General features: G+C 38.9%; 1 protein-coding gene across 15 annotated transcripts in view; it reads left to right on the top strand.

Annotated features, from left to right (window-relative positions):
* Positions 1 to 27,639, top strand: part of BTBD7 (BTB domain containing 7) — a 110,002-nt gene that overhangs the window by 74,364 nt on the left and 7,999 nt on the right. For 14 of the 15 annotated variants that reach the window (XM_072839749.1, XM_072839741.1, XM_072839743.1 and 11 more), the window contains 6 exons: positions 12,493 to 12,701; positions 14,407 to 14,482; positions 18,340 to 18,500; positions 22,177 to 22,320; positions 23,856 to 24,045; positions 26,311 to 26,489. In XM_072839749.1, the coding sequence (XP_072695850.1) occupies positions 12,493 to 12,701; positions 14,407 to 14,482; positions 18,340 to 18,500; positions 22,177 to 22,320; positions 23,856 to 24,045; positions 26,311 to 26,489 (959 nt within the window). Of the gene's footprint in view, positions 1 to 12,492; positions 12,702 to 14,406; positions 14,483 to 16,745; positions 16,875 to 18,339; positions 18,501 to 22,176; positions 22,321 to 23,855; positions 24,046 to 26,310; positions 26,490 to 27,639 lie in introns of those variants that run through there. The other variant, XR_012037124.1, reaches the window with a different exon arrangement.

The raw sequence follows: 27,639 nt of genomic DNA, 5'->3' as shown, positions 1-27,639 counted from the left end.
TCATCCATGTTGTTCCAAGTAGCAGGATTTCCTTCTTTTTTATAGCTGAATAATATTCCATTGTATATATACCATACTTCAGCCATTCATTTGTTTCTACATCTTGACTATCTTTAATAATGCTGCAGTGAACAATGGAGTGCAGACATCTCTTTGAAGTAGTGATTTCATCATCCTCAGAATACATACCTAGAAGTAAGACTGCTGAATCATACGGTAATTCTGTTTTTAATTTTGTGAGGAACCTCCATACTCTGTCTGTCATGGCTGTACCAGTTTGTTTTCCCACCAACAGGGCACCCAGGTTTCTACATCCTTGCTGGCTTTTGTTATCTCTTGTTTTTTGCTAACAGCCATTCTGACAAGTGTGAGGTGGTATACCGTGGTTTTGATTTGCATTTTCCTGATGATGAGTTATGCTGGGCACCTTTTCATGCACTTTTGGCCATCTGTAGGTCTTCTTTGGAAAATATTCAAGTCTTGTGCCTGCTTTTTAATCAGATTGCTTGCTTTTGAGTTGTAGGAGTTCCTTATATGCTTTGGATATTAACACCCTATCTGATACATGGTTTGCAAATATTTTCTCTCATTCTGTATTTTAATCTTATCAAATGTTTCTTTGGCTAGGCAGAAGCTTTTTAGTTTGATGCAGTCCCACTTGTTTATTTTTGTTGTTGTTGCTTGTGCATTAGGTATCCTTTCCAAAAAATCATTACCAAGACCCATATTAAGGAGCTTTAGTCCTAATCTTTCTTCTAGGAGTTTAATGTTTCAGGTCTTACATTTAAGTCCTTAATCCATTTTGAGTTAGTTTTTGTGAGGGGTGTAAGACAGAGTCCAGTTTGACTTTGCATATGGAAATCTCGTTTTCCCAGTGCCATTTATTGAACGAACAGTTTTTTCCCCATTGAGTATTCTTGACTCCCTTATCAGTTAGTGCCTCTCTCTCTCTCTTTTTCTTTTTTCTTTTTTGGCCAAATTATAATGCACCTTTGCCTAAAATATTGATAGAAGTTTTTCTTACTCCTATTCAGAGAAGTGGTAAAATTAGATATGATCTGAGAAAAGACCTGAAGTAGATCAAAGAAAGGAACACTCAAGACAGATTAAAATGATTAGGATTGTCCGGTATGTCAGAAGCAGTATTACTGGAATGGTCATAAACTTACTGTGACAAGGAGACCCTAAGGTGATGCCTAATGATCCCCATCTTCTGGTATTTATACCCTTCATGCAGTCCCTTCTGCTTTAGTGTAAGCACAGCTTCTGTCTTATTTCTAACCAGTGCAGTATGGCAGAGGTGGGATGTCATTCCCGTAATTACATTACATTAGAGAAGACTCCATCTTAAAAGTACACTTGCTCTAGAGACTTCCCTTGCCGGCTTTAAAGAAGTAAGCTATCTGTTGTTGAGCAGACCACAGGACAGGAAGTTCAGGAAGTCTCTAGGAGCTGTGTGTGAACCACCCCCTCCCACAGCCACAGGATGCTGGGCCCTTCTGCGGGCACAAGGAAAGGATTTCTGTCAACCTGAATGAGCTTGGAAACAAATTCTTCCCCAGTTCTTCAGATGAGAAGGCAAGTCCAGTTGACACCTGATTGCAGCCTGATGAGACCCTGACTGAGGGCCCGTGTGACCTGTGCCCAGATTCCTGACCCACAGAAAACAGGAGATGAGTTGTTTTAACCTGTTGTGGTAATTTGTTACATACCAGTGGAAAATTAATACATTATTTAATCATCTGAGGTTATTTTCATAGGTCAAAATGGTTTAATATCAACAATTTGATGTGATTTAAATTAATGAGGAGAAAACAATAATTTAGATCCAGTTCATCACAGAGCCTTCAAGGTGATTACCAGCCACACCTCTACAAAAGACTCAGTTCAGGAAAGATGGTGCAATTAGCCACAGTCCCCACTGCTGCAGCTGACTGGAGACTATAATTGATATTTTCATCAAAACTTTATCATTTGGGTGCCTGGGTGGCTCAGTTGGTTAAGCAGCTGCCTTCAGCTTGGGTCATAATCTGAGTCCTGGGATCAAGCCCCACATTAGGCTTCCTGCTTTTCCCTGTCCCTCTGCCCCTCTCCCAGCTCATTCTCTCTCAAATAAATAAATAAAATCTTTAAATTAAAAAAAAAAAAAAAAAAAACGAAATGAAACAGGGATGCCTAGGTGGCTCAGTGGTTGAACATCTGCCTTTGGCTCAGGTCGTGATCCCAGAGTCCTGGGATTGAGTCCCGCAGGGAGCCTGCTTCTCCCTCTGCCTGTGTCTCTGCCTCTCTCTATGCGTCTCTCATGAATGAATAAAATCTTTAAAAAAATAAAAACAACCTCTATCGCTGAGTTCAGTTAGGGAAGCAGAACAACTATGACTTATGGTATAGGGGAATTCTTTTAGGAATTGAGCCTCACACACGGCAGGGGGTGGGGGTAGCTAGGGAAGGGAAGATGTGAATGGGAGAGTAGTAGAATGCAGAGGAGCTACCAGCCAGTCACCCTGAGAAGCCAGGCACACTGAGCCACTGACAGGAGGCTGTTCAGGGGAGGGGAGAGAGTGGCTCTTTGGTTTGTGGCTCTTCAGCCAAGCATCTGGTGGTGGCCTGGGGTCAGTGTTGTCACCAGGGCTGCAAGTGGGAGGGAGAACTAGACTTGGAACAAGGGAAAGCAAGGATAAGCTAGCATCCACAGATGCCTCTGTGACTGCCTGTCACCACATCTAGTTATGGTGACTGGCTGCTTCTGCCCTCCCAGTTTCACACATTTCTCTTTTGACCAACTTTGCTTGGAACCCTGTAGGAATGGAGATTGTAGGAAGCGGTTCTAGGCTTAAGCAAGTTGGAACAGTACAAATTACCACAATCTCCCTCTTCTATCCCCCAACCTAGATTTTCATTATCCTTTGCCAAATATTTCAACAGATCTGGGTGGCCTGCCAGGTAGGGTAACCCAGATTTTCATCCCAGAGGTGTCTAAGCTCTTAGTTGCTTTATCCATGGTTGCTATAGTGGCTCAGTCTCTGTTATCACTGGGCAGAGAAGCAACACAAGATGCCCTGGTGAATCCCTTGGATTCCAGACAAATACCTTCCTGCTCTTGTTGTATTGCCACAGACCTAGTAGCACCCTTGTCCAGCACCCTCAAGAGTCACTCCCACAAAAGGTCTTAGAGACCCTGCCAGTACATATCACTAGGTCTTGCAATTCTTGGGTGTGTGTAGTCTTTCCTCCCAGAACAGAGACTGTACTTTCTTGTTCAGACTGTGATCATGAGTGATCAGATCCTGATTATTGGTTTGGAGCTAGTGAGCAGAGGCAGAGGCAGACCTTGAAGAGGGCAAGCACTGTCTTTGCAGGTACCTGTTGGGTCTCCTGACAGGAGGAGGCTACTGTCCTCTACAAAGAATGAGGAGAGCTGTGTTTCCCAATCTAGAAAGTTCACCAAATCTTGGGGTTTCACATTCCTCGCTCTTCTATCCAAATAGCCCCATTCCAGATTTCTGTCACCAACTATTTGTATGCAGACCCAGATTTGATCATAGATTTGTCAAGGCTTTACATTCAAGTCTTTGTAGGTCTGGTATCTTTAAAATTAAATCTGGAGCCTGAGTTTTGACAGTCTGTTCTGCACCTGCAGGGAATAAGGATTGTTTTAAACACCAACCTAGAAGTCTTCTGACTTTGACAGAATGCCTATATTGAGGGGTGGCTAACCGGAGCCTGTTTCCTTTTTTCTCGACTTGATAAGCAATTAGCTAAAGCCAACCAATTTCAGGTCCCTATAATTCCTAATGTTCCCATTCCATTCAAGTGCCTCCTCTACTACTAAACTAATACTTCACTTAGGGGAATCCATAGTATTGTGATGCTGCTGCATGCAGGAGTCACTTACCCCCCACCCCTCCACCCCCTTACCATTAGCAATCGGAGTCCTTTTTGCTGTTTCTTCAGTGAGTGAGCTAGTTCCACAATCTCACTGGAGAATCTTGTTTTCTAGGGCCTCTTCTGTTCCTCTCATGTATGGGTATCTCTTCCCATTGCCCCACAAGCTCTGCTGAGGCTGCCTAAAACAAAGGCTTGCTTGCATGAGCTTATCTGCTAAGTAAGCCCTTGTACAGGAGTGTAGGCTTAGAGAGAATGAGATAGAGGAGGAGAGAAAGGTCTTGGGCTGGTTGCCGCTGGAGACACCAGGGTTTTAACCCTGCCAGGATGCTCTGAGGAGCTCTGTAAAATCTTTAGAATGGTCCTCCTGAGGAGTAGCAGAGAGGAATATTTATCCAATCAGCACTCACAAGTTGCAGAGTCCAAGGACTGGCAGTTAAAAACACTGCAGCACAGATTGACTTGTCTTCTAATTCTTACATGTCTGACTCTCATTTTCTGCCTTGGCTCTGGAATTCTGGTTGCCTGTTTAAAATAGAGAAGATGCAGGGATGATGGTGGAAAACCTTTCTGCCGTGTGCTCTGTATGGATTGGAAGACTGAGGGAGGTAGACAGCAGGAAGCTTCTCAGTGTTTGATGTGTGAAGTACTAAGGATTTGGACAGAGGTTGCATTCCTGGGGATGGAAAATAAAGAGGCTAATCAAAGAGCATCTTGAAGGAAGAATCAGTAGGACGCATCGACTAGTTCTATCTATATGTCAAAGGAGGTGGAGTTGGCAAGCTGATTGAAGATTTCTAGCCTAGAACGGTAGTGTCGATGGACACACGGGCTCCCTGATGTTATTTAACATAATCCTTAGAACTCTGATGGGATTATTTCATCCTCTGTATGAGGAAATGAGACTCACAGAGGGTGTGCTCTGATCCTGCACAGGACTCTAAGGGAGAGTCAAGAGTTAGTAAGATAACTGCCCGAATTCAAAGCCTATAAGCTCTTTACACTGTCCTCAGTTCCCTCTCATTTCATGATTCCATTTCCTTGGGAACTGGAATCAGTTCCATACAGGTTAGTTGGAAAGAATTAAAGAAACTTTTTTCTCAAGCCTGCTTGCACTTGAAGTCTTCTATTTCTAACAGGCCACTGAAGAGCCACCATGCCTGCTGTAAGACCAGCCTTCCTCTAAACTTATTATACAGTGTGTGTTGCTTAGCAAGCTGTGATCACCCTCCACTGTTCCCTTCACTTCTTTCCCCTTGCCTATGTTCTTCCTCTTCCTACCTCAGCCCCAATATGAAACTCTGAATCTAGAAGCTGATTACATGTTTCCTGATAGACCTGAGTTAGTGAAAAAGTTTCCCACTAGTGCTGGTGGAGAGAGTATGAGAGTGGCAAAAAAGACAAATCCTGACTGTTTTCAGGAAATCTGTATATATTGAAGCTTATTTTATAGTCATCAGAGGAACATAAAGGGGGGAAAATGTTAATAGTAAAAACAGAAAATGGTCCTATTCAACATGCAGCATTTGTATTACTAAATGAACAATCATTTGTATTACTAAATGTCAAATTAATACGTTGTACTTCATATCTCTGCCTTGATCATTCATAGTGTTTAGCTCACATTTTTAAAAAGAGGCATTTTTGCCAACATTAAGTATCAGAAAGAAAATATTCTGGTAAAAAAAAATAGAAGAAGGGATTAATCAAGTAAGCAGTGGATCTGTAAAATGTAGTTTTCACAGAAGCAAAAAAAAAATCATGAAACGTTAACTTCATATTTCATCTGCCAATCTCACAACTGCATCATTGAAAATCTACTACCTGAGCAGAATGCATGAGCACCTTTGAGCCATTCAATGTCTTGCCTACAGATGAATTTTTCTGTTACAAGGAAACTGGTAAAGGCTTTTGAGTTCATCTAAAAATGTATGTGGTGTATTAGTCAATCACTGCTATGTAACAAACAACTGGGGAATCTCAGTGGTATATGACATGAACATGTATTTCCTACAAATCTCCAGGTCAGCTAAAATTACAAATTTAAGTTTGTAGCATCTGGGGTTATCCTGATTGCCACTGTGGTTTAGCAGAGCTGGCTGGCTCTGTTTCTGCTACTGCTTATTTTTCTCCTAGGATCAACAAGCTAGCCACACACAGTATCTTCTTACCATGGTGGTGGAGAAGGCAAGAGGGCAAGCCCAGTTCCCAAAAGTACTTTTGAAGCTTTTTTTCACATCATATCCACTAACGTTTCATTGGTCAAAGCAGATCTCATGGCCAGTCCCAAAGTCTTGGGCTGGGGATGTGTACTCTGCACATGGGTAGGGGTTGAATCGGAGGACTGGTGTTGGTGAATATGTACAGTGTTGTGCCGTATTTGGATAATAGTCTTAAGCACTATATTTCTAGTTTATTTTTATTTTTATTTATTTATTTTTGTGTGTGTGAGTAAAGGGACAGAAGTTTATTAAGTAAAGATACAGAGAAAGCTCTCAGGAGTGAGAGGGGTCCTGACAGGGTTGCCCTATTTCTAGTTTAAAAAAAAAAGAAAAAGAAAAAGTAGGGTGCCTCGGCGGCCCTGTCAGGGTTAAACATCCAACTCGTGGTCTCAGCTCAGGTCTTGATTTCAGGGTTGTGAGTTCGGGGCCTGCATTGGGCTGCACACTGGGCATGGAGCCTATTTAAAAAATAAAAAAAAGTAGTCATTCTGATTGTGTATTTAGTTGTCTTTAAAGAAATACAGATACTGTTTTATCTATGGAGTCAGTAAACTCTATAAGAAACCAGAAGAGGGAAAAAGAGGTCCTTCTGAGAGTTTATTAGTACCAAATGGGAGGAAATAAACTTAACCTTCATATATCCTGAAACTGGCATAGAGAAAGAGAAGGAAGTCTAGCCAGAGCAGTGCTTCTCAAAGTATGTCTGTAGTGAGGGAAGTACAGTTACTGAGAGTAAGCATATAGAAACTTTTTGGCAATTTGACATCGCCACAGTATTCAAGCAGCATTTTTACTGGTTTCCACTAAAGTATTGGTCCATGACAGATTAGAAACTTAAAAAAAAGCAAGCAATAACAAATATTTCTTGACCCAAGATAGTTTGAAACATGGCATTCTGCTCACTAGAAGTGAACTAAATAAATAGTTGCACTGCACATAAGTGGACCTTTTGATTTATACATTGGTCTTGTGGGGTTTGGGTTAGTATGACTTTGTCAGCCACCTTCGATAGTGTGCTGGTAATGTTTCTGGACCAACGAGACTGGTCCAAAATTTATCAAGGAAATGACATTGCATGAAGCCTTTTTGCATCTTTCTTACTGGCCTTTCTCTGCCAGCACCCCTTTGGCCTTGTTGCTGTATTTACATTTTCATTCCAGTATTGATAACCGTGACAAAGTGCAAATTACCACTAATTGAAATCCTTTACTGTAATATGAAAATATTATATTTGACGATATTAGATAAATTTCTTTTTAAAATATACCTTTCAGGGACACCTGGGTGACTCCGTGGTTGAGCTTCTGCCTTTGGCTCAGGTCGTGATCCCAGGGTCCTGGGATCGAGTCCCACATCAGGCTCCCTACAGGGAGCCTTTGCTTCTCCCTTTGCTTGTGTCTCTGCCTCTCTCTCTGTATCTCTCTTGAATAAATAAATAAAATCTTTAAAAAAATGAAAGTAAAACATACCTTTCAGCATTCCAATTTTTTGCCTAATTGCCTTCCTTTCACATTTGTGAGTTAATGTCACCATGTTTGGTATTTATAAGATGCTTTTCTGCTTATAAGAAGAGTGGTTATAAATGAAAAAGTTCTAAGGAGCATTAATCCAGGTAAGACCTAAGCTTAGAGACATAAAAAAGAGGGAAATTTTTTGGCAGGAGGGGAAGGCTATGTTTAGTTAAGTACAACTTGTCTTCTTCCTAGCTGTACGACTTTGAGCAAGTATATTAATCTTTGTGAATCTTAGTTTTCTCATCTGTAAAATGGGAATAATAAAACTACCTTCTTTGAATAGGAGTGCAGAAATTAAATATTCTAAGTTAAGTATAGACTTGGCACATAGTAAGTTTCAAAAGTATTAGCTATTATGTTTGTTTTTAAAGATTTTATTTATTTATTCATGAAAGACAGAGAGGCAGAGACATAGGCAGAGGGAGAAGCAGGCTCCATGCAGGAAGCCTGATGTGGGACTTGATCCCGGGACTCCAGGATCACGCCCTGAGCCAGAGGCAGACGCTCAACTGCTGAGCCACCCAGGGACCCCCTATTATGTTTGTTTTTAATTGATTAGCTACTAGATGTCCGGCATTGTAGAATGACAAGGTGGGGGGCCTCCACCCCAAAAGAGCTCTTAGTCTGGTAGAGGATTCAGATAAATATTACAGAAATATAAAATACTATGAGAATTTAATGCTATTGTATATATAGAGAAATAGGGCTGCTTTTTTTTAGGTAGGAGGAACACCTGACATCAGCTTTTGGGGAACAAGATCAAGATAGGGTTTTGAAAGAGGCAACATCTAAGCTAAGTCTAAAAAAAGTGGATGAGTTAATAAAGAGAATTAAGAGCATTTCAGAAAAATGGAACAACATATGCAAAGGCCTGGAGGTGAGACAGTTTGTTGGAACTCTAGGAAATGCTAAGTGATGAATGATTGCTATGAACAGGAATGGGGCTGGAAAAGTTGGCAATGACCAGACTATCAAGAATATGTAGTTTGGATTTTATCTTGAAGTTATTTGCAAGCTATTGAATAATTTGTTACATATATAATCTAATTTACATTTTAAAAGATCATCTGGCAACAGTATGGAGAACAGATTGGAAGGGAGAAAGATGGGAACTTTTTGAGGCTATTTCAGTGATGCAGGGTTTAGAAAGTATCAGATTCTGAAATGGGGAGGTGGTAGAGTTTCAGTGGAGGGGATGTATTTTTTTTTTTTTTTTGAGGGGATGTATTTAAGAATAGAATGAAAAGCATATGATGGTGATTGGATGTGGGCTTCAAGAGAAGGAATCACTAATAGTACTAAGATTGCTGGCTTTGGGAGGAAGCAGGGGTAAGAAGTCAGAGGGGGATACTAGGTTTCTCAGAGGAAACGAATTGATTTGCCTTTAAGAGGTCTGCAGAACATCCCCATGGAACACTCCAATGGGAAGTTGGACTGAGTCTGGGAGTCAGGAGAGAGCTCTGGGTTGGAACTGTATGTAAACTTTTTTGTAGAGCTTGAACTCACAACCCAAGATCAAGAGTTGCATGCTCCTCCGACATGGCGAGGCACCCCAGAACTGTAATACAGACTTACAAGTCATGAGAATGCTTTGGGAATTAAGGCCATGTGGGCGAGATAATATCACCCAGGAAAGTGTGCAGTAAAAAGAGTGTATTCATAGTGCTTGGCAAGTAGGTACTGCAGAATGTTTGAACAAATGAAGAATGTCAAGGGTACCATCTCATTTAAATCTCATAACAACCCTGATTTAGGAGTATAAACTTAGCTTTACAAATGAGAACACTTAAGGCTCAAAGAGGCTAAGGATTTAAGCAAATGACTTTGCTTCTGAGAGGCCAAGGTGGGATTTCGATCTGTTGATTGCAAAGCCCACTTTTTCTTATCACATCTCACTTCTTTGAAAACCTCAGAAGTTTAAATATATGATGTTGTTATTAATTCTCTTTTCTTCCCTCTGCCAATATCTTGGTTTCGTAGGATCGTGATACATCTTTTTGAATAACCACTTTTTCTCTAACTTCACGTGTTTCGTGCCCAAACATATCCATTATATTGCTTCATTCTCCTCCCCTGCCTCCTTTAAAGCAGCAGACTGACAAGTCTTCCTCTGGCTACTGGCATTCAAGGCTCACCATAAGATCATGCGGGCAGCTTACAGCTTTTCCATATTCCTCACTCTTCATCAGTACATACTCACCTCTTTGGGTGTTGTTTACATGCAGATTCCATTGTGGTGGTCTCCATGTCCTTATCAGGATCTCAGGTTAATATTGAGATTAAGTCAATTAATCTTTAATCTTTAGATTAAGTTACTCTCTCATTGATACTCTGTCACCACTTTTCTAAAAATGATTTTATCTTTGTGATAGAAGCAACTTGGATGCTATCTAATGTTAGCTCCATATCCAGCATAGGGGTTCTTGGTACTCTATCTCATATGTGATGAGCCAGCCTTTGCTCCTATATTTTTCTATTCTTTTTTTGTCAGAGGGGACAAGAGGAGAGCAATCTAATTGTTAGAGATTTCTTAATATTGAGGCAATATCTCCCTTCTTCCAACATCCATTTAACATCCAGGACCTGCCCTTGGAACAGCAGGGAAGTCTGTCATTTCTCCTCTGCCTCATGAAGGTCTGTCAGACATTTAAAGATAGCGGCCTATGGTCTCCCCTCAGGTTTCTCTTCCGTAAGCCTAGTAATCTTGGTTGCTCAGAGCGCTTCTCCTGTTACAGTTCTCAAACTCTCTACTGTTCTTTTGCCCTCCTCTGAGAAATCCTGCATCTGTCAGTGCCCCATCTAAAACATAGGGCCTGGAACAGAACACAGCACCTCACATGACAGCAGTGTGACATTGTACCATTGATTAGGACTCTGCTTTAATCATAAAAGCTTGAGCTTGTTTCAGCTCTACAGCAGCCATATCACAGTTTGTACCCATTCAGCATGGGTTATGGCTGAGGTAGCTCTCCCATCATCTTTTGTGCCGTTGATTTTCTTTCACTAATATATAGAACTTCCTAATTTTCCTGGTTCTATTTCACCTTCATTTTGACCCATCTGTTTAGCCGGTTTTGATCCTGTCATCCAGTGTTTCCCAGTTTTAGATCATCTGAAGATTTTTTTTTAAAGATTTTATTTATTCATGAGAGACACAGGCAGAGGGAGAAGCAGGCTCCATGGAGGGAGCCCAAAGTGGGACTCGATCCTAGAACTCCACGGTCACGCCCTGGGCCGAAGGCAGGCCCTAAACCGCTGAGCCACCCAGGGATCCCCTCATCTGGAGATTTTAAGATTTACTTATTTATTTATTCATAGAGACACACAGAGAGAGAGAAAGACAGAGACACAGGCAGAGGGAGAACCAGGCTCTATGCAGGGAGCCTGACGTGGGACTCGATCCCAGGTCTCCAGGATCACACCCCGGGCTGCAGGCAGAGCTAAACCACTGTGCCACCGGAGCTGCCCATCATCTGGAGATTTTGAAGCATATTTTCCCCATCTTCATTCAAGTTCTTAATTAATATCACAAAAACAGAGACTCCCCACTCCCATCCCCCAGGTTAATCAGTGCTACTTGCAAACGGTTCCGGTAACCACTGTTCTGTCACCCATATACTGCTCTTTATCTTATCTGCAAAGATCTCGTTTGCACACTCAACAAATTTTTATGTAGCACCTCCCATGTGCAAGAAGGTGCTAGACATACAGTGAAGACAGCATCCCTGTCTTCTAGAGACTTCATAAAGTATTTTGTTAAATGCTTTGCAGAAGTCAGGTTACACCATTCTTTATGATAGTCTGGTTATCTGGTACTGTATCAGAAAAGAGAATGAAGCATGACTTCTTGTACCCTGTATTGTCTGCTAATGATCTCATGTCACCTGAAAAAAGGGTAATCAGTCATTACCTTTCACTTTTTGCCTTTCATGGTTTCACAGTAACATTGAACTTTGCAAGTCTCTGGAGTTCATTGATGTTCTTTATTTTGGCTGTATCTTTCAAAGCTGTGAGCTCATTAGAGAGCAGCCTCTTTAGTGGTAAATGCCTCTTTTCTCCCCCAAATTATCAGGGTTTCTTGTAAACAATTATAAAGAATTTCTGTCCAACTTCAATCATTTTCCCTTCCACAGTTTTTATCACTCAGATTTTACATTTTTTATCTTTATATTTTGAAATGATCTCTCCTAAGGAAAATAGTTGACTATCCTCAGGTTATCTTCACTTTTTTGAGTCCTTACAGTGTCATAATCACTTTCTCCAGAAGCCTGGTTCTTTTCCTTAAACTACTTATTTCTTTTAAATCCACCAGAATTCATCTCAGATGAGCATAAAACTATATTGTCTCTATTCTGAGAGTTTAAGCTATCAACAATGCAAATTGTTGTTTTATTAGAACATATATTCTCCTAGTTCAAAGAAGATAGCCTACTTGTCTTCTCTATCCGGATAGAGACGGATTCTCTATCCGTCAGGTGTCATCCGTACCCATTCTCTGGCCAATTCCCACAACTGTGTCAGTTTTCCCTTCTCTTCTTTCCCTTATGATCCAGTCCTCTCTGCTGTAGTGTCTTACTTTAGGTTGTTGGATTTGCACATAGATACTGATTTTCTTAAACAATTATGAGGATTCTCTGCCTCTTTCTATGGATTTGTCTCTACTGGACAGCAGATTTCCTATAGATGTCATAGTCTATTGTTACCTGTTGTTACCCCATCCTACCAGGTCTTGGTAATTTCTCTTGAAATTTTATTTATCTCCTTGTTCTTTTTTTTTACTATTGCTACTTTTAAATATATTATCTAACATACTAATGTTCAATAAGGAATATTTATGATTAATTTTAAGAAGTATTTGCCTTCTCTTTTAGGCTGTGAGGATATCATTGCTGAGAGCATCTCATTAGATACCTTAATTGCCATCCTCAAGTGGAGCTCTCATCCATATGGCTCTAAATGGGTACACCGACAAGCTTTACATTTCCTCTGTGAGGAGTTTTCCCAGGTCATGACTTCGGATGTTTTTTATGAACTCAGCAAAGACCATCTGCTCACTGCTATCCAGTCTGACTACCTACAGGTAATCATTTATATATACTTGTCAAAGTAATTGTCATCCATGTGTTCACCAGGAAACCCATCTATACTCTGTTATTCTACCATCTAGGGAGATCAGCCCAGCCAGGTATGCCCTTTTCAGATTTGTACAGGAAAAGCCTTCTGGCTCTCTGGCCCTTTGTGCACTTGCTGCTCTAACTCCGCACTGTGAACAAGTTCTGGTCTCAACCAACTATACACCAATGGGGTTGAGGCAGTAGGCGAGGTCAGAAGCATATCCCAACAATGATTTTCTTGGCTTCCATCAATTCATTATCACACTTTCTTGTTTTTGATGGAGTATCAGGTACTTGGACTATAGACAGTAGCTTACTCAGCACAAAGTAAGAGTAGTATTCAATTTCTGACTACTCAAATGCTTATAAAAATTTAGTATATGTGTTTTACCAAAATACAGTAATGTTTTGAACTACTTATTTTTAATCAGAAGTAGTTTTTAGCAAATTCTTCTGTCATTGACTTATATGTCAATATAATTTGGTAACTTAAACTAACAATAGATTTAAAATATTGCAAAAAATACTTTGAAGTAACATATGTTCAAGTTTAATTTTTTTGGCATTGTTATACGAATTTTATGCCGAAAACTATACAACAGTTTTAATGTTATAAAAATATAAACCCACTGAGCCATTACCTATTTCTTTATATTTATACTAGGAAAATTATAAAATGCTTCCATCCCAGTTAGAAATTCAGTGACGTGGGGATCCCTGTGGCTCATTGGTTCAGTGCCCGCCTTTGGCCCAGGGCGTGATCCTGGAGTCCCGGGATCGAGTCACATTGGGCTCCCTGCATGGAGCCTGCTTCTCCCTCTGCCTGTGTCTCTGCCCCCCACCCCTTTGTGTCTGTCATGAATAAATAAATAAAATCTTTAAAAAAAATTAAGTGACAAGTTAAATAATCAACGTAGCATCTGTGCTTTGATTGCAATACAAATGATGTCGTAATTGGATTTTATTTATTTAGGCTCTGTGTTCATTAACCTCGTTTCATTGTCCTGATCCAGACTGCATGCATTATGGGGATTAGGATTTGTCAGTTCTCTCAGATTATTGTCTTTAGAAAGTTTTGCATTTCTATTTAGAAAGTAAAAACCTTGGACTGCAGCCTAGATTTGCTCTAAGATTTTCAGTAAAGTACAAAGATTTGAGGGGCACCTTGCCATTTCACAGACTGCTTGAAGGGCCCTCACCAGTCAGTAGCATACCTTGTGCAGATTGTAGTTTCTCTGTCAAAACAAGTCTCTGTATCTGTATTTTCTGTTCTTGCAACAGAATCACTTGGTATCTATATACATTTACTTTCATCTATTCATCTCTTCCTATCCCAAGAAGAATTTAAGGCAGCTGTATAGAGACCATATAGTAGAATAAAATAAGTTTAAAATAGGTGAAGAGAATAGGATAAACAAAACATAAAGATGAAAGCAAGAATAAAAAATTTAGTTGGAGCCAAGAGGTAAGTTACTGGACAAAACACATGGAAAGCAGTTGTGTGTTTGCTGCTGGTGGACCTCAGCTTTAGTGGAACATTTCAAACAGCCAGTGTAGCATGAAATGTGGTAAGTTGCATACTGTGTGTAAATTATGACCTAGGAAGTCATTAATGAAATTTGCCATTTGTCTAATTTCACTAAAATGAATATAAATCATTTTTTATTCTAGGCAAGTGAACAAGATATCCTTAAATATCTGATTAAGTGGGGTGAGCATCAATTGATGAAAAGAATAGCTGACAGAGGTAAGCTTACAAAATTAGTTTATACTGTAAGTTTTTTTTATTCAGAGACATGCTATGTGTCAGTCTTGACAGTAGCCACTATTACCTGCTGGAAATAGAAATTTTTATGATCTGTAAAATCCTTTAGTGGAGAAGGGTATACTTTATTAGAAACAAATATACCAGAAATTTTTATTTTACAATTTTAAAAGTGTACTTTTAATGTTATCTATGTGCTAATAAGAAATGTTGACTGATTTATAGAAGTATTAGAGTGAAATTTTTCATTTAATGATTAAAGTATTACAAAAGCATATTGCTGATGGCAATGTTTAGGAATTATCTATGTGCTAATAATAAATGTTTACTGATTTATACAAGTATTAGAGTGAAATTTTTCATTTAATGATTAAAGTATTACAAAAGCATATTGCTGATGAAAATGTTTAGGAATTAGATAGTAATGTGTGTATAACATTTTAAATATACTAAAAACTACTGACTGAATTGTATACTTTAAAATGGCTAAAATGGTGAGGTTTATGCGAACTTTACCTCAATTAAAAAATGTATGACTGATCTCCCCACCTCCTACCCCGGCCCAAAAAGCATGCTTGTTTATTTTTAAATTTTGTGGAAGGTAGGGACACCTGAGTGGCTCAGTGGTTGAGTGTCTGCCTTTGACTCAGTGCCTGATCCTGGGGTCTAGGATACAGTCCTGCATCAGGCTCCTTGCAGGGCCTGCTTCTCCCACTGCCTGTGTTTCTGCCTGTGTGTGTGTGTGTGTGTGTGTGTGTGTGTGTGTGTGTGTGTGTGTCTCATGAATAAATAAATAAAATCTTTAAAAGAAATTTTTTTGTGGAAGGTAAAGGAAAAATAATGCTTTTGGATGGCTTCCAACTGGGGATACTGCAGAAGAGGTAGAAACATCGCACGCATGCTCCTTCCCTCAGAATGTTTGTATGCCTCTATATAGCAAATCCAAATCAAAACATTTCCTTTCAAAACATTTTAACTAGAAAAATTAAATAGAGATTTCTGTTGCCTGTCATTTCTTGTTGGCTTTTTTAGATATACTTTTCATACCATGAAGTTCACCTATTTATAAAGTGTTCAAGTTGGGACACCTGGGTGGCTAAGTCGGTTAAGCTTTTGACTCAGGGATTGGGCCCCACATTGGGCTCCTTGCTCAGCAGAGAGCCTGCTTCTCCCTTTCCCTCTGCTACTCCTCCTGTTTATGCTTATCTCTCTGTCAAATAAATAAATAAAATCTTTTGAAAAAAGTGTTTAGGTCAATGATAAATTTTTAGTGCATTTATAGGGTTTGCCTGTCATGTTTTAAAATACATAAAAATTTCAAACTAAATCTGACTTTCAAAACCTCTAATTTCTCCTACTAATTTATTTCTCTATGGCCTGCAAAAGCCTTTTAGTAATTCTCAGATAAGAATTGTGTTGAAGGGCAGCCCCAGTGGCTCAGCAGTTTAGCGCCTGCCTTCGGCCCGGAGTGTGATCCTGGGGACCCAGGATCGAGTCCCACGTCAGGCTCCCTGCATGGAGCCTACTTCTCCCTCTGTTTGTGTTTCTGCCTCTCTCTCCCAATCTCTCTCTCTCTCTCTTTCTGTGTCTCTAATAAATAAATAAAATCTTAAAAAAAAATAGAATTGTGTTGAATATTAAAGCCACTAGTTTTAATTTAGGTCTTTTTGAAATGCCAATATACCATCTGTCTTTACTTGCAGACTCTGTATTTGCAAATTCATCTACCTGCTAAAATTTATTTATAACCCCAAAACCAGTACCCACAACACTTTCATGGTCAACTACAGACATGCTCAGAGTGACAAAACATTGGAGTCCCCTGATGCACGTATTCCCAGCTTCGGGTGGAACAAGGTGCCGCTCTGCCTTCTCATTTCACTTCTCATACTGCAAACAAGTGTCCTTTTCATTCCATTCAGTGCCAAGTTTTTCATATTTTATGGGTGGGTGTTGTTTTTGGTGACCTCACTGATCCAGCTGGCCTCCCATTATAACTTCTAGTGCTGTATGGTGTTTCCAGGCACAGGAAGGCTGTGATGTCCCTTCACAGAGAAACTAGGAGTTAAATTCAGCTTCATTCAGATATGAGTGGCAGTGCTTGTTGGCTGCGAGGGCAAATCAACAATATATAGTAATAAGGTGTCTTTAAACAGAAACACACCTAAAACAACGTTTTTGTCTTGACCAGGTAATAAAACTGGAACCAGAGGCTTATAGGAATCTCACCCTGTGTTTCCCTTAGGAGCAGTGGTTAAGTGTTTGCTGATTGTTGACGGTGACTTTATAGAACAGGATTCCTCCAACAACAAGAATTAATTGTATATGATGCTGCATAATCATTGTAGGCCATAGGCCTGTTCACTGGTGTAAGGTTGGTTATGATAAAATGCCATGTTTATGAGCAGATAATGAGCATCCTTGATAAGATTTCCCTTAAATAGTAGTTTCCCGATGGGGTTGGAGCAGAAGGCTCTTCCAGGAATGAGCAGGAACCTGAGCATACCAGGCAGCTCTTTTCAGCCTCCTTTCTGTATAAGGTTCTGCCCTTACCCATTACTTACTTGGGAGTTTTATGTAAGATTTCGTATGAAAACAGGATGCCACTATTTTAAGGGGGGAAAAATTTTTTTTCGAAAAGCAGTGCTTTGTATAATAAGTATGAAGCCAAATCATAGCAAGGCAAGGAAAAAAACCCTTTTCCACATGCTTGCAACAATTTTATATTGAATGATGCCAGAAGAAGCTTAGCTTCTCAAAAACAATTATTTCTTATCTCTCTATCCATGAGAGATTTGATAGGATTTACACATGATTTAAGGGAAATACTTGTTTGCCTATAGAGTGTTTGCAAAAAATACAGCACTTATATTTGGGAATGATAAGGATCTTACTTTTTAAAGAAAAAATATATAACCACTAGATTATAGATATGATTAAAGATTCCCAAAATTTTAGTAATTTTTGTTTTCCACTCAATGTTGTAAGCTTATATATACTTAAGATCTTCTTTCATTGATACCTAATGAAGAAAACCTTTACTCTCTGCTCTGGACAGTGGGAATATATTTTGTGTCAGAGATCAAAGTGTTCACTTTTATGCAGTAACATTCCCATATTAGGGAGATTTAGGAGACTATCATAAAAATCAAAGTTAAATACAGTGCACATTAGATTTCACTTAAAAAAAAAAGATTTTATTTATTTGAGACAGAGAGCAAAAGTGCACAAGCAGGGGGAGTGAGGGTGGCAGGGTATGGAGAAGCATAGACTCCCCGCTGAGCAGGGAGCTCGATATGGGGCTCCATCTGAGGACCCTGGGATCATGACCTGAGCCGAAGGCAGATGCTCAACTGACTGAGCCACCCAGGTGCCTTAGTTTGCTGCTTTAGATACCAGGTAATTAGTATTTTATTAAATTGCTGGTAAACATATGGTAGCCTAATCAGTATCCTGATAACCCACAGTTACCGGAAATAGCATTTGCCATGTAATGCCCTTAATTGTACTAAAAACTGGTCACAGCAGTGTAAAAGCTTAAGAAAAAGCCCTTGGTCAAACTAGATTCTAATAGATTGTCATCTTTTCTCCTTTGTGTTAGTATGTGGAAAAGAATTCTTCTTATTCTTTAGTGCAAAACAATAAAAAAAAAGTTATACTGTTGACATGCTTTATCTTTGTAGAAGAACATCTCTATTAAGAAAACTTAAGACACAAAAGTAATTTATAATCCTTTTTAAAGCAGATGCACTTAAGTATAAAGCATGTTACTAAAAGTGTACTAGAGAAAAAGTAAAAATTTGGATTTGGTAGGAGACTTTTCGTTTTCTGTCTCATAGAGCCAAACTTACTAAGTGGCACTGCCCATAGTGTAAACAGAAGAGGCGTAAAAAGACGAGACCTAGACATCGAAGAGCTTAGAGAGATCCTTTCTTCTCTCTTACCTTTTGTGCGAATTGAACATATCTTACCTATAAACAGTGAAGTCCTAAGTGATGCGGTAAGTACGTTTGTTCATTTATCTCTTTCATGAAAAGAAAATGCGCCAAAATGTAAAGACTTCTTTTTTTTATCATTTTACGTAATTTCTACTAATAAAGTATTGTAAATCCACAAAGTCCATGAGAACAGAGACAGATGTGTGTTTTGTACCATATTGTGTCCCTCATGTTGGCCAATGGCACAAATAAATGCTTGGTGAATGAGAGTTAAGTGGGTAGAGCCGTCTTACTTTTGCAAAAGATAGTGTAGGAGGATCAGTGTAGATCAAGTAGATCCTGTTCACAAAGAAAAGGGTAGAAATTACCTCTGGAGACTTCTCAAACACAGCAGTAAATCAGGGAGAAGAGAAGGGTTCAGTGTGAAAGGGATGACTGAATCTTATGATCGTATTTCAGTTAAAAATTAATGGAGCTGATCATATTACTTTCATAGCTTTTTTAAAGTGAATTTCTTAAACTAATAGAATTGCTTGAATTAATGGATGTGAGAAATAAGTATTATAAATATTACTTCTTCACACATTGATCTATAACTTTATTGCAATGCTTATAGACAGTTTTTTCAGCTGCTCAGAAACATAAAAATCATCTGGAAAAAAACTGATAAGAATTTTTTTTTTCATTGCATGCGACTGTTTTATTTATTTTCTTTCCAAGTTTTTGTTGAAATTCCTGTTAGTTATCATACAGTGTAATATTCATTTCCGGTGAGGAATTTCATGATTCAGCACTTATATACAACACCCGGTGCTCATCACAACAAGTGCCCTTCTTAACCTCCATCACTTGTTTCCCCTCTCCCCCTTCTACCTCCTGTCTGGTTAGCTTCACTTTGTTCTCTGTTAAGAGTTTGTTTTTTGGTTTTCCTCCCTCCCTCTTCCATATTCATTTATTTATTTGATAAGAATTTTTTTTTAAGTTCTGTAAAGCGAATATAATGAAGGAAGGATAACTATTCCAGAATTTAAAATATATTTTAAAACTCTAGGGATGGGGCAGCCTGGGTGGCTCAGCGGTTTAGCGTTGCCTTCGGCCCGGGGTGTGATCCTGGAGACCCGGGATGGAGTCCCACGTTAGGCTCCCTGCATGGGGCGTGCTTCTCCCTCTGCCTGTGTCTCTGCTTCTCTCTCTCTATGTGGGTCTCTCATGAATAATAATAATAATAATGATAATAATAATAATAAAAAATAAGTAAATAAATAAAATTTAAAAACTCTAGGGATGCCTGTCTGGCTCAGTTGGTAAAGCACGTAACTCTTGATCTCAGGTTTGTGAGTTCAGGGCCCACATTGGGCCTAGAGCTTTAAAAAACAAAAACAGAAACAAAAAAAAATTCTGATCTGTGATGCTAGCAAAACAGACAAGACCAAATAGCCCAGAAAAAAATCCTCATTAAAAAAAAATTCCTCATTAATATATAAGAATTAAACATATCATAATCTATCAGAAATCAGTGAATCATTTTGCTGGACTAGATGGTGAGTTAGGGGGGAATTTGTTTAAAGTTAAAACCTCATTTCACTTGCACACAAAATTAATCGCTATTAGATTGCAGAATTAAATATTAAATTGAAACATGGGAAAACTAGAAGAAAATAATTAAATATTTATATTTCTAATTAGAAAAAAGTGTTCAGTCTCACTAGTAATCACACACACCAAAGAAGGCAAAGTAAAACCATAGGTTACCATTTTTTTCACCTATTAAGTCACTGTTTTTATTTTAGTAGGAATTATCTTTTTTTTCCAAGATTTTATTTATTTATTTGAGATAGAACAAGACAGAGTGAGAGAGAGTTGGGTGAGGGAGCAGAGGGAAAGGGAGAAGCCGAGCAGGAGCCTGACATAGGGTTTGATCCCAGGACCCTGGGATCATGACCTCAGTCGAAGGCAGACACTTAACCATCTGAGCCACCCAGGCGCCCCAAGTCAGTATATTTTGAAATAATATTACCATCCCATAGGAGAAGTATAGCTGGTACATTAGTAGCATATCCTTAAATATTTGAAACCTGCTCGAATGTTTAATAACAGAAAAAATAAAAGTAAACTGTAGTACACTACTCAGAATATTTTGCTGCCCTGAACAATGATTATAAAGACTAATATAGCAACAATGAAAAATGCTAATGATAGAATATAATTTCAGAAAGAATAATACAAACTAATGTGTTTTTATGTATTCTAGAATTCAGTTATGTAAAAATCCATTGAACAAGACTGACAGGAAATATATCAGCGTTATTACAGTTAGAGTAGGTTAGAGTTATGAGCTTTTCTGCTTTTAATACTATCTAATGCTGTATTTTATTAGTTAAAAACAATTTTAACTAATGGAAGAATTAACAAGAATAATATCAGACACAAAACAACGTTGAGGGCAGCCCCGGTGGCGCAGCGGTTTAGCGCCGCCTGCAGCCCAGGGCGTGATCCTGGAGACCCTGGATCGAGTCCCACGTCAGGCTCTCTGCATGGAGCCTGCTTCTCCCTCTGCCTGTCTCTCTCTCTCTCTTTCTCTCTCTCTCTCTCTCTGTCTCAATAAATAAATAAAATCTTTAAAAAAAATGTTTAGTTTTTGTTTTGCCTGTTTTACAATGTTTGGTTTTGTTTAAAACATGGGACACAAGCCAAATTGAACCCTGAATTTGGTTTAGAAAAATAATTTAGAACTTTGTTTAGTAGACTTAGAAAATACATATCTCTATTCTTAATTCTGTGCTTCACACAGAAGTCCCTGGTGAAAGTTTGCTAATAATGGCTGTTAAGCATAAAACACTCCTAGTGTGTGCTAAGCACTGTGCATTACTGTCATTAATCCTCACAACCACTTTATGAGCTGTAGGTATTTGATTTATTTTCTCCTAGCATACACGAGGAAACAACAGGGCCACCACATTTAGTCATGCAGGGTCCCATCTCCAGGGCCATCGGGGAGCCCTTTAAAGTCAGGTCTAGCCTAAAAGGACATATCCATGGTCATGCACCTGTTAAATGGGGAGTTTGCTATTTGTGTCCAATCTGCCTCCCCAAGAGCTCCTTTCCCTTAACCACCAGGCAGACCACGTGCATCCTTGTATTGTAGATACAGGCCCAAGAAGATGTCCTTGTTTCGTTTTGGGGGGGGTGGAATGGGTATGGAATCCTCTAGATGAGTAAGTAAAAAAAGGTAGAAATTGGTTTTCATTGAAAGTTCTGAAAGTTAATCCAACTAATTATATTTTTAATTACTATAGCTCTTGTTTTAAAAACATCATTCCTGGGGATCCCTGGGTGGCGCAGCGGTTTAGCGCCTACCTTTGGCCCAGGGCGTGATCCTGGAGACCCAGAATCGAATCCCACGTCAGGCTCCCGGTGCATGGAGCCTGCTCCTCCCTCTGCCTGTGTCTCTGCCTCTCTGTGTGTGTGTGTGTGTGTGTGTGACTATCATAAATAAATAAAAATTTTTAAAAAAACCTTTAAAAAAATAAAAACATCATTCCTCTATATAAAGAAAAGTGGTATATTGTAGTACCTCTTTATTGCTGAGTCTTTTAAATAATCTCAAACATTTGGAGTATTTTGAAATTTCGTGTATATTCCTAAGTTTTCATGATTTATAGGTGTAATTTTTCATCTTAGTAGTATTCTAGGTCTACATAAATCATTAGTTCATCTAAAAAAAATTTTTTTTTCAAGATGAAAAGAGGCTTGATTAGTACTCCTCCATCAGATATGCTTCCTACAACAGAAGGTGGAAAGTCCAATGCTTGGTTACGGCAAAAAAATGCTGGAATATATGTTCGTCCTCGACTATTCTCTCCCTATGTGGAGGAAGCAAAGGTAATGAAAACCATTTTAAGATATTGGAATACATTTTATGAACTATAAGCACAAAGATACTCATTGTGGTATTGTAAAAGTATATAGAAGTCACCTAAATATCCAATAATAGGAAAAGTGAAATAAACTCTAGTGTGACTACTCATGAGAATATTTTTCTGAAATGTTTAATTATCAAGCATGTTTTTATAACTTAGGTCATGTTGAATTGCATTTTACATTTTTCTCATCTTAGTTGCATTGCAAATTGTTAATTTGGAAAAAAATTAATTTAACTGAAATTATTATCAGTATATTGTGATCTTCAGGATGGGAAAAATGTTCTAAAAGAAGATTGCACACATTTTGTCTTTATTAAACTAAAGAAATGACATGATTTCTTGTAATGTGTTTCTGTAGTGGCTGACTGTTGGAAATTTTATTTAGTTTTAGAATAAGTGCACAAAACTAAGAGAAAATTTCAGGCTTATTAAGTAAATTGTGTATCATAATATGAAGAACTCCAAGAAAATGTGGTAATGTAAAAATGGAATACTGTGATATTTATTAGCCATATTTGGCCATTAGAACTTTGCGATGGACTTTTGAGGAACTCTTTGAAAGTCAGAAATCACCCTTAAGCTTTGTGAAACAAATTAACAGGCAAAATGTGTTTGGATATAGAATGAAGTTACCTTAATTTTTTTCTCATTTTGATGTTTAGAGCTCCTCCTAGCTTAAGTTATGTAAAAAGATTTGTGAGAAGTTAATTTTATTGGCTAGGTGGATAATCTACCTCTTACTGAGTGATTGACAATATAAATAGTCCAAAATAGGAAAAAAAACTAAATGATTGGGTCTGGTTTTTTGGAAATAAGTTCAGTGCTTAACAGCATGCAACTAGCAGAGGCCTTTAGCAGAGGTGGTATATGGTAAACAAAGGTCTGTAAGAAATGACCCTGCATTCTCCTCTGTCTCAGAATGTGGCAGAGGGGAGCTAATCACATAGTCCTCCTGGGACTTCCTGTTCCCCGACAGCTGAACCCACACATCAGTAGGTAATTGCCCTCAGAAAATGTGGAAGAGGTTTATACATTACATCATTTTGGCCACTCTGCAGTTTGTTGAGATTCATCTGAAACTAAACAGTTGGGTTTATATACGTCTGTTGAATTTAAAATTGATCTTCAGTATTTTGTGTTTTGACCATTTCATGTTGGATCTGATACTTAGCCCATGTATAGATTGTTTTCCTTCTAGTAACTTTAGGTATAATTTACTTCTGAATAATTTTATACCTTCCTTCAAATTTTGAATACTTTAATTAAAAGCAAACAACCAGAAGATGATTATTTCTTTTCAAAGATGATACAGAAAGATTCTTTAAAAATTAAAGAAGTAGGGGTTCTTTCTCCTTTCACTATTAATTTTAAGCTTCATACACTGAAAACAATAAACTAGTTCCTTTTTTATATGATAAAGGTTATAATCTTTCTCCAAACATGATTTCCAGAGATGAGTTGATGGATTCTCTTAATACTGAATTGTTATTTCAGTCAGTGCTGGACGAGATGATGGTTGAGCAAACAGATCTTGTGCGTTTGCGAATGGTTAGAATGTCCAATGTGCCAGACACACTTTACATGGTCAATACCGCTGTACCACAGTGCTGTCACATGATGAGCCACCAGCAGATCAGCAGTCACCAGTCAAGCCCTCCTTCAGTCGTAGCCAATGAAATTCCAGGTGAGGCAGTAGCTTTGTGTCAGGCATTTATATTTAAATGATTAATCTGATCATTTTTGTAGCCTTTTTACATGTGCTAATTCTCTCTGCTTTCCAATACCCATTATGCATTGTTCTAATTAAAGAATTAATACTTAATAAGCTAGGGTTTTTGTTTCATATTTTATTTTCCTGTAACAAGTATGTACAGGTTTTCTGGTTAGCCCAGGGTTTCTCAACCATGCCATCTTGACATAATTCTTTGTTGAAGGGGCTGTCCTGCACACTGTAGAGAGTTCAGCAGCAGCCCTGGCCTATACTCACTAGATGCCAGTAGCATGTGTGTGCAAAAACACACGCACACACATCCTTTATGACAACTTTTCGGAAACATTTTTCTGTTTCTAGACATTGCTAAATATGCTGTGTGGGGTAAAATCGCTTCCTGTTGAGAACCACTAGTTCAGAGGAATTCTGATTTTTCATATCCATAAACCATTGCTCACATAAGACACTTTGAGGAGAGTTATAAACTTGTATATTTGAGTCTAGGCTTGTGCCCCCAAATGTGATCACTGTTGGTTTCCTAGAGATCCATTCAGCCTCCCAGGATCTGCTCTGTGAATTCTGTTGTAGTACATACAGGCTTATGTCTTGACTTTGAGAAAAGTGACCATAGATAGAGATACATAATTGTTACACCCAAAAATTTCTGAGCATCAGTTAATGTTGATTTTAACCAAAGGGCTCTAGTGTTAGTTTTTAAGGTAAGAAAATCCGCAGTGATCTGGGGGTCAGAAATTTATAGCTCTTGCCAATTACCACTGGAAGATTCAAAAAGATCAGCAAATTATAGCATTATTAGAAATGGTATCATTCATTTTCTGCTTATAAATGTCTGTTTCAATTAAGGACAAATAGAAGAATAACAACTTTTAATTGAACACATATATTTTATTCTGGGACTAATGTCTGTTCAGTTGCTGGCCTTATCAGATTTGGCCACTACTGACAAAACACTGACAATCATTTATTTAAAGTATACATTGGACAACAGAAGAGAAATATCACTAATAGCTGATTTGTGCAGATATTGAAGCTATGGTCACTAGCCCGGTTTTTATCAGCTTGAGTTAATACAATTGAATAGCAGCATAATTTAATCTTAGAACTGAATCTAAAAAGCCCAGAGATGTTCACAAGAAGACTTGGCTTTGTTGTCTTATTTAACAAGACCCGGTCCTATTCTGGTGTTCTCTGATTCTTCTCTCTTCCTTGCCCACCTCACTCTAAAGAAGACAATATAGCCTCTTGGAGAAGACTCATGGGCTCATATTCTGGCTCTGCCACTTTATTTGTGTGACTTTTGACAAGATAACTTCCCAGAGCATTAATTTCCTTGTCTACAAAATGGATATATCTCCTTTCTAGGGTTGTTATGAAGATTTGAGGAAGTACTGTGAGTAAGATGCTTAGGAGTTTGCCTGGCACAGAGTAAGCACTCAGGAAGTGGTAGCTCGCCTTTCCCCAGAAAAAAGAGCCGGTGGCCAGTCTGGTCAGTTTGTCTCTTAGATATTTGTAGACTGTGTCCCCTATTCCTCAGCCCCCTGTTACAGCCTTAGTCTAGGTTCCTAACTGCTCTTCCTGCCTCTAACCTTACTCCCACTCTGGCTTTTACACCAGGACTCAGCAGACATTTTCTGGTAGGGCCACTTGGTAGATATTTTAGGCTTTGTGGGCTCTGCAGTCTCCATCGAAGCTACTCAACTCTGCCATCAGAAGCAGCCACAGACACTGCCTGAACGAGTGGATGTAGCTGTGTGCCAGTAAAACTTTATTTACAAACTAGGCCGCAGGCTTGGTTCAACCTCCAGGATGTAAATTCCTTATGATATGCTGGGTCATTTGTGATCTGCTCCTACCTATCTGTCTCGCCTTCTCTTAATACTCTTCCTGCTTGTACCTTTGAACCCTAAGTTCTACTAGTGGTACCAGCTACTCATGCCATGCTGTCACCTGCCTGTTTGACATATGCCTGGTCCTTCTGCTTGAGACACATGCCTTCATGCTACTTTACCTGACTGGTTTTCTCTCATTTTTCGAGACTCCATTCAGGGTCCCCCTTCTCTAGGCAGCATATAAGTTACTATGTTTCCAGGAAATTAAAAGGCTATCACCAAATATTTAAGAAGATTCTAAGCAGAACACATGCTTTCTTTCTCATGCTCAGTGAGTGGGTTTTCATGCAGCTCAGATATTTTGCCTACCAACCTTTTCTTTTTTCAGTTCCTCGTCTCCTCATTATGAAAGACATGGTCAGGCGTCTGCAGGAACTACGGCATACTGAGCAGGTGCAGAGAGCCTACGCACTCAACTGTGGAGAAGGTGCCACGGTCAGCTATGAGATACAGATTCGAGTGTTAAGAGAATTTGGTCTTGCGGACGCTGCTGCTGAGCTCTTACAGGTGGGATGGCTTTTGACAATGTGTGATAGGGAGCCTTGATCATTGTGCAGACAGTAGTTCAGACATCTTAAGGAGCCCTCACAGCATGTGCATCTGTTTCTTAGCGCATGCCCTTTCACTGCCTTGAGGGTCTGTGATAGCCTGGAAGTCGTCCTCTGTACCCCCACCCCCACTCCCAACCACCGCCTCCCAGGTAGAGGCAGTGTGTCGAGTGGATGGAGATGGAGCACACAGACTTTGGAGGGAGAGCTGAACTTATATCTTGGCTCTGCTGCTTATCAATTAGTTAGTTAACCAGGGCCAACCACATAAGCACTCTGAATATCAGTTTCCTCACCAGTAGAGTGGATGTTGTGAAGATAAGAGGTGCTGTATGTAAGCAACTGTGTCTCCAGTGCCTAATAGGCTTGCTAAAAGTTAATAGCGTGCATCCTCATCAAAGGTGAAAGAAGAAGTAGGAAATTCTGACCCTCCACTGCTCTCTGTCCCTCATTGGGTCTCTAGGTTTCAGTTTGTGGCCTACTACCAGACTTAACAGATCTGCCAGGTGCCCTTCTTCTTCCTCTCTCCTCCTCCATGTAATAAAAATGTTTTTGCATGAAGTTACAAATCCTGTAGGCATGAGAATCAAGGAATGAATTTTTTTTTTTTAATAAGCAGGGGGAAAAAACCTAATTTCTTACCAAGTACAAGAGCAGTAGCGTCAGTTTTGCAATGAAGAAAGAACGTGTAAAGTAGTCTGTTCACAGCCGCTAAATCAGAGCCTAAAATAAAATTTAATTTTGTCTGGTTAAGTGATTGCATTTTTTTTTTTTTTTTTTTTGCCACTGACTCCAGACTTGTTTAGCCTGAGTTTTCAAAGAGGAATGTAGTGTGGTGTTTCTAGGCAGGGCAGCAGGCCGTTCTTGATTTTTATTTTTTACCATGGTTTCCATCCCTGAAATAGAGTCTTGTTTCCTATTCCTTTCTTTTAAGTCTTCGCCATTCTAAATTGTATCTTAACTTGATATCTTAAATTGTATAAAAGTTTTATAAGTTAATTACTATATAGTATTTATCAAAATACTAATCAAACTGAGTGATATGTAATAAACAGGTAAGGATTAGTATTTTATAGGTTTTATTTCAGACAGAGTGCGATGCTTTGTCA

This window comes from Canis lupus, chromosome 9 (assembly GCF_048164855.1).
Source record: "Canis lupus baileyi chromosome 9, mCanLup2.hap1, whole genome shotgun sequence".
Taxonomy (NCBI): Eukaryota; Metazoa; Chordata; class Mammalia; order Carnivora; family Canidae; genus Canis; species Canis lupus.
This window is presented reverse-complemented; position numbering and strand designations above follow the sequence as displayed.